At 40.1% G+C, this 13837-nt stretch overlaps 1 protein-coding gene across 3 annotated transcripts in view; it reads right to left on the bottom strand.

Moving 5' to 3' along the window:
- Positions 1–13837, bottom strand: part of AP4S1 (adaptor related protein complex 4 subunit sigma 1) — an 85328-nt gene that overhangs the window by 31116 nt on the left and 40375 nt on the right. For 2 of the 3 annotated variants that reach the window (XR_010022860.1, XM_063088342.1), the window contains exon 5: positions 8618–8690. Coding sequence is in view for 2 of the 3 variants with exons in the window: in XM_063088342.1 (XP_062944412.1) it covers positions 8628–8690 (63 nt within the window). In the remaining variant the exon portion in view is untranslated. The remainder of the gene's footprint in view (positions 1–8617; positions 8691–13837) is intronic. The other variant, XM_063088340.1, reaches the window with a different exon arrangement.

Raw genomic sequence — 13837 nt, 5'->3', positions numbered from 1 at the left:
ACAAACTTCATTTAACAAATAGGTGATTAAATGTACTAGGGGAGTTCATAATTAAACAACGAATCTATGTAAAGTGAATCTTTTCCACCTGATTTTTTTCAACAATTCCAAGTGTTCAAAGTCTATATTGTGCTTGCTCAGTGAAGTACATCTACAGAGAATGGGACAACCTATGAATGACTTTTAAGTTTCTATTAGGCTCTGTGTTAATATCTCATTAAGCTCTGTGCAAATAGTCCTCCAGCAGAAAAACTGTTTTTCAGGGGCCCATGGGAACTGTCCTTAAATGGCCCAGAAAAAAAACAAGCAGCTTTACTCTGATATACCTATTTATAATGTCTTCCAATTATATAGATGATTGCTTTGTCCCATGGCCAAACTGGGACTGGAATGTTAGGCGCTTGACTCAAACCTGTTCTCCAGTCCCGGAAGCCAGAACTTAGAAATTGAGGCGAAGAGAGAAGGACAGCCAGGCACATAGGCAGAGTTGAGGAGCACAGGTAGCTGCATGAAAAATGGCCTGCGTAACCCCTCTGTTGTATTCACTAAGGGTGATGAATGCCTAGTGCCTTTGTAAATGTTGACTTCTGCAAGATGATTTTCACTGAGATAGAAAGAAGTCTAATCTATTTGAATTGGTTCTGGGATCAAGCTGCTCTGAGGACTGCTCCATCTTTGGCCAAGTAGATGATCTGCAGTTCAGATGTCCCCTTGAGCAACTGCTCAGTTGTTTTGAAATTCAGATCAGAATTTACTGCTGAATCATATCAACCACTGACATCACTACATTGCAAGGACAAGGTCCTTCGGCAAGTGTGAATTTCCCAACATCCTGGAAACATGAGTTACTCAGTGAGGTCATTCTGTACTGTGGGCATGTGACTGCCTGTCTGTGCATCTGGCTCAAACTCTTAATAATCATGTAGCTTTCTGGCACTATATGGAAAAACCACAGACTAAATCCAACGTGAGGCAAAGGCCTGAAAACTGATTTCTCCCTGGAATCATGTGTCTCTTTTAAAATAAAAATCCAGCTGTTATTCATATTTTGATTTGTTTTGTGAGTAACTTGTGCACACTGGTGAAGCCAACAGTAATGGCACTTGGGCAATATGCCAGATGAGCAAGGACCAAAAAACATCCTATATGCCAAGCCCCATGGCAATAAACATAGGCAAACACACATCAGCCCTGACATTTGGAATGGGAAAAAGCAAGAAAACCCAGGCTACTGGACTATTTATGTAGTGAGCTGAGAATAACTATTGAAAGAAGGTCTCACCTTCAGGCTGTACTGAACTTGACTGATTCTAAAGATCCTTAAGGCAACCTGTTTCCTTTCATTGGTCCCCTGAGGTTGGAGTTGACATGAACTAGAAACAATCTCCCAAAGAGCAAAGTCATTAAAGTTCCACTTTCTCCCAACCTTGAAACCCAAGAGTTTTTCTGAATTTCTATGTAATGTGGATTGGAGATAAACATCACAGGGTGCCTGTAATATTTAGTGCCATTTAAAATCTATTTTTTAATTAAAGTGATTAAAATGTTTATGGGTCCAATATTGGAATTTTGATCTTTGGATGGTAAAACACTTTTCCAGTATAGTATCTTACCACCACTACGGTGATCTAGTTATCCTTTATTAAATGAGAAAACTGAGCAGCATGACTCAAATGGAACCTCAAAAGCAATTCCAGGGCAGAGTCCAGCCTTCAAACTGAAATTTCTAATTCTAGACTTTGGTGTCAGATCCCTTGGCTTCTTACTCGATTTCTTTTTTAAAAAGATTCTACTTAAGCCAAGTTCTTTGATACAATAAGTAGAGTGGGAAAAAACTTGCTCTCTCAGTATTTATACTTTAATTTCTCATGGAATTAGGTTGCCAAGGGCCATTGCATTCACATTTCCCACAGAAAATCTACACTACTGTACAGAAAACTATCATCATGAAGATTCTGCATAGTCCTGGAGATACTCTCCCTGTAGTACAGTCATGTGTTGCTTAATGATGAAAATACATTCGAAGAAATGCATCATTAGGCAATTTCATCACTGTGCGAACATTACAGAGCATACTCACACAAACCTAGAAGGGTAGCCTCCTACACATCTAGGCTACATGGCATAGCCTATGGCTCTGAGGCTACAATCCTGTACAGCACGTTACTGTTGTGAGTACTGTAGGCAATTGTAATACAATGCTTTTTGTGTATCTAAACTTGTCTACACTTAAAAAAGTTACAGTAAAAATACGGTATTATAATCTGATAGTAACACCGTTGTATACACAGTCCATCGTTGACCGAAATGTCTTTATGCAGTGCTTGACTGTATAGTCCTCTGTTCACATTTAGGCTTAATATTGTCTCTTGCTAATTAGGCCATTGAAATGAAGTGTATCCTTTTATTTATTTATTTAGAGCTCACATGCGGTTTAACTGTCCTTTTTTTTTAAAGTAGGTTTTCCTTAAAGACCTGTTCATATTCCGAGGACAACAGGACACCCAGGTGTAATTTTGCTTAGTTTGTGTAGGCTTATGTAGAACTAAATATGAAAGTCAGCACTGGGTCAAATGAGCCTGTCGTTTCTCTCATTTTTTTGATAATTCTGTTGCTTCTCATGACTTGCTGTCACTTTTCCTGACTAAAGCCAAACCCAGAAGCATGAAAGGAAAGGAAAGGGCAGAGGGGTGTAGTGGGGAGGAATGGCAGTGGATGGCTAGGAACCTAGAGGTCTCAGAGGACATATTTAAAGGGAACAGGGAGGTGGCTGAGGCTGGTGGGAGCCAAAAAAAAAAAAAAAAAAAAAAAACAAAGCTTGGAAGGCAAACAAAACTGTTAGTCTATAACATTCTCATCCCTTTCCCAGGGGAATGGTTGACTCCCTTGGGAACTATTCATATCTGAGACTCTCCTCACTCACGACAGCACTGGATAGAACTCTTCGTGCTGGAAAAGGCCCTGGTCCCCTTTCCCTCAGTGCCTGCCCTTCCCAGAGAAGGCTGGCTGCAAACATTCCCGCAGGCCCACAAGCTGGCTTTCAATTTACATATTTTCAAAGGGAAAAAAGGATGTTTAGAAATCTCTGAATGTGAGCTCCACTTCTGGAGAGCATGTTCTTATTAAGACATCCATAGATACTCTCTTCAAGATTTTTCTTCCTGGCTGGCGGGTTAGCTTAGCTGGTTAGAGGGCAGCCTTACAACACCAAGGTCACAGGTTTGGATCTCCCTATCAGCCAGCCACACACATACACACAAAAAAATTCTGACTCCTCCAACCAAAGACTGGTGTTCCTCTAAAACTTCCTTCTTTCGCAAAAATGCTTTGACAACACCAAGACACCATGGCAATAGGCACTTTATAAATGTTTTATTAGAGACTAAATTGCCACGATCTACTCCAGATGAATAATAATTCTTTTAAATGTGTCAAATTTAATCTACCTAATTTATAGCCCTAGACTCAAGGGCCCTGGAAACCAGAGACTGGTAGCAGCTCTGTCCCAAAGTCACTTTATGGGTTGGGACAAGTCACAGGACCTCTCTGAGCCTCTGCCTCTTTATCTAAAAAGTGAGGTTTTAACTTTTATCTAAAAAGTGAGGTTTTAACCTATGGTTTTAACCTGTGTAGGTTTCTCCCAGTTCCAAAGTGCTTGGCTCCTATTACTTTAAATGTAAACTTCAGGGAGAGGGGAGCTGCTCTAATCCTTTCTGGTAATATCAAGCCATTCCGAAAGTAGTCATATACTCCATTATACCTCGAAAGAAGTCCTTCTGTGATAACTTCATTAATTAGTTATCATTGTAACTTTCTGAGAGAAATGCACAAAATTTCAGTTCATTTAGAAGCTGCCATTTCAGTGTTGGATGGCTTCCCTGGAGAATTTCTTTGTTCTTCTGGCCAGTATTTCTATAGCCCCTAGTTTGAACAAGTATTTTTGCAATTTCTCGTTAAATCAGGTTGAAATTCTCTCCTAGTTGGAGAAGGCCTGTTCTGGTTTCTGAACCTCTAAAGGTATTTGGGATTTTAGGAAGTTAATGAAGGAACGAGAGGGAGATGCCCGACAGTGGGCAGGGGTCCTGATCAAGATCTGACCACAAATCTTGGTAGTGCTGATCGCCGTTGCCTGCATGTCGTCATGCCTCCAGGGAGCACCCCGGTAGACGCTAGCTGAGAAGCAGAGAGGACATGCAGCACTGGGGCCCTTCCTGCTCCCCATACCCTCATCCGCAACAAGGAAGGCATGAACCAGGGTGCTTTCACGTCACACACATGAGCTTTCAGGTCCTAGAATAAATTGCTCAGGCTTTTGGGCTTTAAGAGTTTATAAAATAAAATCATGAATGTTCTAAAGATGTTTTTAAATCAAGAAAATATGCTGGATTCTAGGCCTACTGTAGTGGACTAAATTATGCCGCCCAAAACTCACTGAAGCTTGAATTGTGTCCCCCAAGTTTTATGTATTAAAAACTTAGCCCCCACAGTGACTGTTAAGAGGGTGGGAAATCCTATTATGGAAATTGAAAGGTGGAGCCTTGAAGAGGTGATTGGATTGTAGGACCCTGCTGTAGTGAATGGATTAATAATGGTGGTCAGGGGTGTGGTTCTGAGGGCTCTAAAAAGAGAGTGAATGAGAAAGTTTCTCTCTCTCTGCTCCACCATTTTCACAGTGTGATACTCTGATGTCACTCTCACTACTATCAAAACCCTTACCAGATGTGTTTCCTGAACTGTGGACTTCCCAGCCATTGAAAGTGTAAGCAATAAATTTCATTTTCTTTATAAAATACCCAGTTCTGTGTATTTTGTTATAAGCAACAGAAACAGACTAATACACCTACCCTATATTTGTGGCAGTGGGGACTGCAAGAGTATAAATAGGGACTCCAGCCTGCTCCCTCCTTCTCTTCCCATGCATATATGTGGGACATCCCAACTACCATTCAGCCTCCATGTCATTCCTGCCTCTGGTACTGGGGTGGGGGTGGAGGAGAGTCCTGCATAGGCCTTACAGCAGGCCCTGTAAATCCTGGGGGCCCAGAAAGCCAGAGGGTGGTCAAGAAGTGTGTGGGGAGGGGCCGTAGGTATCCTCGCCCTATGGAGAGGGGTGCTGCTGAAGCAGAGCCAAAGTGGGGCCCCAGAAAAAGACCCTGGTTGTCTAAGTCTGAAGGCAGTACTGCTGCATTCCATTTTAGCCAAAACGAACCAAGTCTTTGTGCCTCTTCACAGGCACCAAATACCGAAAAAGGCTGTTAAGGCTTTCTGGACCTGCGCGCACACAGTAGGTGTGCACTGGAATGAGGAGGAGATGGTACATCTCCCCCACAGTGTTGTTCATTGGTGCCATCCCCTGACTATTTAGCAGATGGAAGTAGAGACAGCTCCTTTGAACTATGAATTGTCTAGAGCATAGCAAGCCTCCTGGGGCCCCAGGGCTGAGCACATTTTGGGAAGCTTTTCAATCGGTTCCTGAGAAACCATTTTAATTCATGGAACGAAGTCTTAAGTAAGTATGCCAAGGGATATGATGGGGCAAACTTTCCTCATAGAAACAGGCCTCAAAAATCCTCAGGCAAAATTTCAGACCATGGGTGGGTGGAATGGGAAGAGTGTATAGGAGCTTATTCACAACATGAGAGTGATTTAGGTCATTGACGAGCGTGGTCCCAAGCGGACAGACTGCCCCATCTGACACCACTGCACCAGGGGTTTCCACTCTCTGGAATGGTTTACAACAAGCCAGAATTTCTGTCCCGATTTCTTGTGCTCAGGTCATTTCTTTTTAAGTCCCATCTGTCTTGTCCTGTGATGATAGTCTTACTAGAAGTAGAACTAGCGCATATTAGGGAGAAATGCAAATGGTGCACTTTATTTCAAAGCTCATCCTCATCCTTAAAAGGCATCAGGGTGGGAAAACTTCTGGAGAAAAAGACTGCAAGTAAGGGGCTTCTTGGGAATTCCATGAGGTTTTGATTTCTTTCTTCTGTTGCTGTACCAAAACCAAGCCTTAAATCATGTCTGTTCCATGTGGGCTCACAAGAAAGGCTTTCTTGGGCCGGCCCGTGGCTCACTCGGGAGAGTGCGGTGCTGATAACACCAAGGCCCCGGGTTCGGATCCCATATACGGATGGCCGGTTCGCTCACTGGCTGGGTGTGGTGCTGACAACACCAAGTCAAGGGTTAAGATCCCCTTATCGGTCATCTTTTAAAAAAAAAAAAAAAAAGAAAGGCTTTCTTAAGCCTGAGCAAACTCAGAGAAGATTATGTGCTCTGAGTGTTGGGAGAACCAGCTCCAGGTTACAATTACAAGACTTGCTTGTTTTCAATCTTTCATGACCTATGGAAGTTTTCCTGACGGAGCAGACCTGAACAATAATGCTAGCTACTCTGCAGGTTCCTGGCTACATGCTTCCAGAACAGTGATGCAGAACGTCTATGGCCCTACCTAGAGGGAGCAGGAAACTGCAGCTGAATCTCTACAGGCTCCCCTGTCTTTCTGCTATTCAGCCAGTGTGCAGAGGTCCTCCCCAGACACGTGATAGTTAAAAAGTATTATGTATGAAGAAGAGGAGAGTCATGGGTTTTTTATTTTGTTTTTTTTTTTTCAGGTAGCTGAGGGTGGTGACCTTTTAGGAATATCAATAGAGGAGAGGTGCCCCATGCCCTAGCCTGCCCCCTGCTCCACTGTTGGGCCACTGGAGGTGCACATGAAATTATACCTAGAGCAAAGACACAAACTTCCAGGGCTGGAGATGTTTAGTTCCCTTCTTTAAATGATGTCAAATTCCTATCTGTCAGATGGATATGCCTAAGTAATTCCTAAGGGCAGTAAAAATATAAATTTCAGAGGTGCGGGGGAGGCAAAAATGAAACCAGGTAAAATAAGGGGAGAAGATACAAATTGTGTATGGAAATTAAATTCAAACAAAAATGCTGGAGCTCATTACATTAGACCTATGCTATAAACCAGAGGGATACAAAGACAAGTACACGTCTCTACCCTAATAAACATCTAGTCAATATATGACACAGCAACACAACTAATCCAGCTGTAATACATATCCTGTCACATCTGATTCACTTTATTTTCATTTTTTTATTTTATTCTTTTGTGGCGGCTAGCTGGTACAGGGATAGAACCCTAGACCTTGGTGTTATCAGCACCATGTTCTAATTAACTGAGCTAACAGGCCAGCCCTGATTCACTTTAATTCTCTGGATATCTAGACTTGTAAGACTCTCTTCCTAGTTTAGGTGTAAGGTAACTCAGCTCAGTTACCTAGAGTCATAGCAACAGCAAATATGATAGCTGAGAGGGTGTAAAAGCTCTTCTGGTCTAATCCTCTCATTCTGAGAGGAGATTGTGTGCCAGTTAGTGGTAAGACCAAAAGTGGAACTTGAGTTTCTGTATCCCAGCAAAGTGTCTAGAAACTCTTGCTATCTCTGGACAACTTTTTAAATCAAGAGGTTTTTTTTTTTGTACTCCATTGCACAAATAGGAAGAGATTTATTTTCAATTGCTTTAAAGGGCTTAATTAAAACAGAATTATAACATGCTGAATAAAAATATATACTAATATACAGCCTGGTCTTGGGTCTCCTAGGTCAAAGGGATTTAGGTCACTCACCACCAGAGGGCACTCAGATTTTCCCAGTTATTTTAACGAGGCTTCCAAATACTGCCTGCAAATGAGTTTTATCAACATTATGAAAATTTCTATTAATAGAAACAGGTAAATGGCTATTTCCCCAGAATATTAAGATGATGTAAATATACTGGTTCTAGGCATAGGTGTCTAATACACACACACATATATTCATACATATACACACACAAATATATGTATATATATGTATACATATAAATATATTTGTTATAATTCATATATATTTGTTATATACTAAGTAAATTTTATATATATTAATACATATTTGCAATAATTAATACTACTACTTTAGATTCAAACCTGATGTGTTCTCAAAGGACTCCTTTCTTTATTGCTTTCAAGTGGTAGGCAGATTTTGGAAGTAAAAAATTAAAAGTCAACTTGCCTCCAGAGCACTCACACAAAGCCTAGTGGGCTGCTACCAAAATCTATAGGCTTGCAGTATTCTAAGCAAATCATACTTATTGTTGGGGTCCTTGGATACTTTGATTTAAAAGGGAGAAAAAGAAGAAAAGGAGAGCTTTCTCTGCTATAAAAGGAAATGAACACAAGCCAGGCAATTTCTTTAACTTTCCAGCTCATCAACCTGAAGGCCTTATTCTGATTATGCTGGGATTTCTGGAAATTTATACCTGGAGCCCTGAAAATCCAGTATCTCTAGGAGGACCAAGCACTTTCTGGCTGTTATTTAAATTTTGAAAAAGCCTATTCCATATACTTAAAATAAGTTAAATTTACATATAATAGTTATTACTAACTGCAGGTACTACCAACCATAGCATTGCCCTGTCTGGAAAAAATAAAAAATCTTAATAAGAATTGTCTTTATAAAAAAGGGAGGGGGAGAATGTCTGCAAAACACCTGTACCTCCGGCTGTCTTGTCATAGCTGTTGGTGATTGACATTCTGCATTCTGCTGAATTGTTTTCCTGCCCCTTGGCACTTACCTGATTATGACTAGAGTGTGCTTTGCCAAGTACTGTGGGAAACAGTATTGAAAAAGGATACATCTAATTCACTCTGAAAAAGAAAAAAAGAGTGCAAGGGTGAGAATGAGACACTGGGAGATGATGCTTTTAGCAGAGTTAGCAACTGTTCTGGCCTCCAAGCGTGGAAACAGATAGGAAAGTCTGCTGCTATTTATGCAGAAGCCTGAGAGTGGAAAGGCCCTGAGTTTGGGATTGTGACTTAAAAAAAGGCTTCAAGGTTAGAGGAATTTTACAAGCCAGAGCATTTCATCATTGGAAAGTAGAGGAAATAACAAACTAACTCAGTCTTTACGGATAGTAGGTACTTTGATACGTGTATCAGAAACCTTAACAATGTGCCATACCTTGTGAATTCATTGATTTTTACTTCTAGAAGTTTATCCTAAGAAAATAATTGTGCAATGGCACGATGACATTATGATAAGATGTTCAGGGTGATGTTGTTTGTAATAGCAAATTATTGATAATAACCTAAGTATCTGTCAAGGGGGGACTAGTTAAGTAAATTACAGAATAACCACAAATGATGATGTAGACATTTAAGTACTAACATATTGTTAAATACAAAAGCAAGTTATAAAATGGTATTACAGGATTATCCCATGTACGTGTGTGTGTGTATATATATAGAGAGAGTTATATATGAATATAGAGGGTATAGACAGATATATAAAGTGCAAAAGGAAATGTACCTAAAGACCAGTTATCAATAAGTACTAGGCTTACTGATGATCTTCTTCCTCCCACTTAAAAAAAAAATACTTAATTTTTTCACAGCAGTTTTAGGTTCATAGCAAAATCCAGGTGCAGGTATAAAGATATCCCTTACACTCCCTGTCCCCACACATGTATAGCCTCCCCTACAATGAACACCTCCTACAAAAGTGGTACATTTGCCACAACTGATGAGCCCACATTGTCCCATCATTAACACCCAAAGTCCACAGTTTAAATTAGAGTTCACTCTGGTGTTGTACATTCTAGGGGTTTGGACAAATGTATAATGACATGTATCCATCCTCTTCTTTCTTTTTGTTTACATGTGTTTAAATTTTTTTTCAATGAAAATAGATATTTATGTAATGAAAAAGTCATAGAGGAAGAAAAAAGTAAACGGAATTAAGTTTAGGTCTGAAAGGACTGAAGGTTTGTCAAATGCAGCACTGAAAGTCCTGATGCCCCTTCCTCAGCAGCAACACCCTCACCCTTGCAAAACAGCCTCCTTGGAAGCTAACTGGGTTGGCTTTTCTGTTTTGAAAATGGGATGCTGAGATGCTTCTCTTGGCCCAGACAGCATGAGACTGATCTTCCAAATTTAAGATTTGGAAACTCTCGAAGATTAAAAATAGTTCCAGAAAGAATGTTTAAAACTCACAAACCTAAAAATAAACCTTAGATGACAAGGCATTCTCTGTGAGTGGGACAGAATCTATTTTCTTTCCCATAGGACTCTCTTCTCTCTTCCTCTTCTTTTTGCTATGGTTTGGTCCTAAACTGAGTCATGCCTGAATAGGGTCCAAGTCCTGCATAATCACCTGGCTTAAATTAAATTCTAATCTTTACTTCTGCGGTTTTCGTGGTCACTGACTCTCTCTCTAAAATTACAGCTTTAATTCGGCAACGTGCTATTTATTCTTAGTTACTGAATATAATAATAATAATTGTAAAACTCTTAGCAATGATAGTGCTTCTACCCACTCTTTATTCTCCCAGGTTTAAAACATTGTTATTTTGGGAAATTATATTCTTCTTGGTGGGTGTTGCCTTAAAGTGGCTAATCACGGCCAGCTCTGAATCACAGACCCTGACTTGCAACCAGTCTGTCTTAACAAGTGAGGGGTCGCCACGAGATAAGCAGTAGCTACAGCTGTGCTGTCCAATGTGGTAACCACCAGCCTCGTGGAGCTCTGAATTTAAACTAATTAAAATTAAATAAAATTAAAATTTCATTTTCTCAGTTATACTAACCACATTTCAAGTGCTCAAAAGCCACCTGTGGCTAGTACCTACCCTATTGACAGCACAGGTATAGAACATTTCTGTCACTACAGAAAATTTTTCTAGACAGTGCTGGTCTATGGTGCTCTCTTCAGTCAATCAGCACAGAGATAGCATTCTTGTTTGCCTGTTTTTGTTTTCTTGGCAGCTGGCATGTAAATGGGTTCAAACCCTTGACCTTGGTGTTACTGGCACCACATTCTCCCAAGTGAGCTAATGGGCCAGCCCCAGAGACAGATTTTAAAGCCAATCTCGATGTCCTCCGTCCCCTCAAGGCAGGTCTCTGACATGGCCTGACCTCTTGATCTCTTCCAGCTTTGGAGGGCACCGATCCCTTCCCGGCTAGATGCACTACCACAGCAGGCATATTCCCAGCTCCAACCAGTGAATTAAGAAATGGCTGACAGCAATCTTCATGCACTAAGGCAGTGGTTCTCAAACTTAAGCCGGCATCAGAATCACCTGGAAGGCTTATGAAAACATACATTGCAGGGCCTAGAGTTACTGATTCAATGATCTGGGGTGGGGCCCAGAGTTCGTATTTCTAAAAAGTTCCCAGCTTCTGGTGCTGGTCCAGGAACCAGATCTTGATATCCACTGCACTAAGGCAATAAAGACAGGCTAGTGATTGTCCTGTGAAGAAGGAATTTGTCAAACTTCATTTTGGCATCAGGATCTGGGCTGAACATGTAACTTCTTCGCATGAGTTTGCCCTTAGCAGGTTTTAGTGCACTCAATATTACTAATTATGGAGCAGATTCCACTCACTGCCTCAGGAAGATGAAGCTTGGGAATGGTTCCTTCCTAATCCTTTTATTTTAAAGAAAGAAAAATGAAATAAACAAAACAACTTTGAAAAATAATAAGCTTCCTGTACCAGCCAGCCACCAAAAACAAACAAAAAAAAAGAAAAATAACAAGCTTGAGCCACTGCTACTTCTCAGGAATGCCTAACCAAGGCTCAGGAAGGCCTATAGGGCAAAGTAAATATCTTCTCTTTTAAAAGACTGTTGGGTTTCAAACCTGCTGCAAAACTACAGAAATCAAGATAGTGTGGTACTGGGATAAGGGCAGGCATAGAGATCAATGAAACAGAACTGCAAGTCCAGAATTAAACCCTTACATTTGTGGTCAATTGATTTACAACAAGGGTGCCAAGACAATACACCGGGGGTAAAAAAACTGTCTTTTCAACAAATGGTGCTGGGACAACTGGCTATCTAAATACAAAAGGATGATGTTAGACCTGTACCTCACAACATACATAAAAATTACTCAAAGTGGACCAAAGACCTAAATGTGGGAAGACTTCAGGAAGAAAACAGAGGAGTGGGCTGGTCAGGCAGCTCAGTTGGTTAGAGTGTGGTGTTTAAAACACCAATGTCCAGGGTTCCATTCCTGTACTGGCCAGCTGCAAAAAAACCACAAAAAAACCCCAAAAAAGAAAACACAGGAGTAAATCTACATGACCTTAGGTTAGACAAAGCCTTTTTAGACATGACATCCAAAACATAAGCAATAAAAGAAGAAATTGAAAATTGGATTTCATCAAATTAAAAATGATTGCGCTTCACAGGGCGCCACTAGAAAGTGAAAAGGAAACTACTGAACGAGAGAAAGTATTTTCAAATCAGAACTCTAATAAAGTACTTTCATTCACAGTGTATAAAGAACTCTTGCAACTCAGCAATAGAGACAAATAATGTAATTTAAAAATGGGCAAAGGATCTGAGCAGACATTTCTCCCAAGAAGATATACAAATGGACACTAAACACATCAAAAGATGCTCAACATCCTTACCCATTAGTGAAATGCAAATCAAAACCACAATCGATCGGCTTCTGTACTAGTTCACACGCACTAGACTGGCTATAATCAAAAAGACAGTTAAGTTTTGGTGAGGATGTGGAGAAATTGGAACCCTCATACGCGGCTGGTGGGAATTTAAATCATGCAGACATTTTGGAAAACGTTTTGGCAGTTTATCAAAATGTTAAACATAAAGTTATCATTATCACCCAGCTTTTCCACTCCTAGGTATATGCACAAGAGAATTGAAAACATGGTTCTAGACAAAAACGTATATGCAAACGTTCATAGCTACAAAGTTGGAAATAACCAAAATGTCCATCAACTGATGAATGGATAAAAAAATGTGGTACATTCATACCATAAAGCATTTGTCAATAAAAGGAGACAACTACTGATACATGCTACAACATGGATGGGTCTTGGAAACATTATGCTAAGTGAAAGAATCTAGTCACAAAAGACCACATGTTGTACAATTATATTTATATGAAATATCCAGAACAGGCAAATGTATAGAGACAGAAAGTAGATTAGTGGTAACCAAGGTTCTAGAAAGAATGGAGGAGAATAACTGTAGGGAAATGCTAATGAGCATGATGTTTCTTTGATGGGTGATAAAATTTCCTAAAATTTATTGTGGTGATGGTTGTACAATTCTATGTAAATACTAAAAATTAATTACATGCTTTATCTTACTGGTGGCTGGCTTGTACAGGGATCCAAAGCCTTGACCATGGCGTTATAACTAATTACACACTTTAAATGGGTGAATTCTATGGTATGTAAGTTTATTTTAATACAGCTGTTAAAAAAAAAAAGAAAGACTTGGAAAGGAACTCACATACTCTTTAAGGGGAGTTTATTTTTGATTCTCAAAGTAAGGGTTTGGATGAAATGATTATTAAAGTGAAAAGTCTTCTGGTGTCTTAGGAAGGAAAGCAGAGGGAAAAAAAAGAGTGAGTGAGTTAGAGAGCAAAATCTCATAATTGAGAGGAAAAAAAAAAAAAAAGAGGTTCTTTATAAAGATCTAAGACATACTTATGGGCCGGCCTGTGGCTCACTCGGGAGAGTGTGGTGCTGATAACAGCAAGGCCACGGTTCGGATCCCATATAGGGATGGCCAGTTCGCTCACTGGGTGAGTGTGGTGCTGACAACACCAAGTCAAGGGTTAAGATCCCCTTACCGGTCATCGTTTAAAAAAAAAAAAAAAAAAAAAGATCTAAGACATACTTAGGTTTGTAACACTTTGGATGAGCCAGAAGGAAAGGTAAAGAAAATTTGGCATCATGTGAATTTTAACTTTTACATTTTAAAGCTCTATATTAACACATGTTCTTGCTCTATAGACTCAGCGAGACTCAGTTTC

The sequence above is a fragment of the Cynocephalus volans genome, chromosome 3, assembly GCF_027409185.1.
Source record: "Cynocephalus volans isolate mCynVol1 chromosome 3, mCynVol1.pri, whole genome shotgun sequence".
NCBI classification, from domain to species: domain Eukaryota; kingdom Metazoa; phylum Chordata; class Mammalia; order Dermoptera; family Cynocephalidae; genus Cynocephalus; species Cynocephalus volans.
Note: the sequence above shows the minus strand (reverse complement) of the source record. Positions and strands in the feature narration are given on the sequence as shown.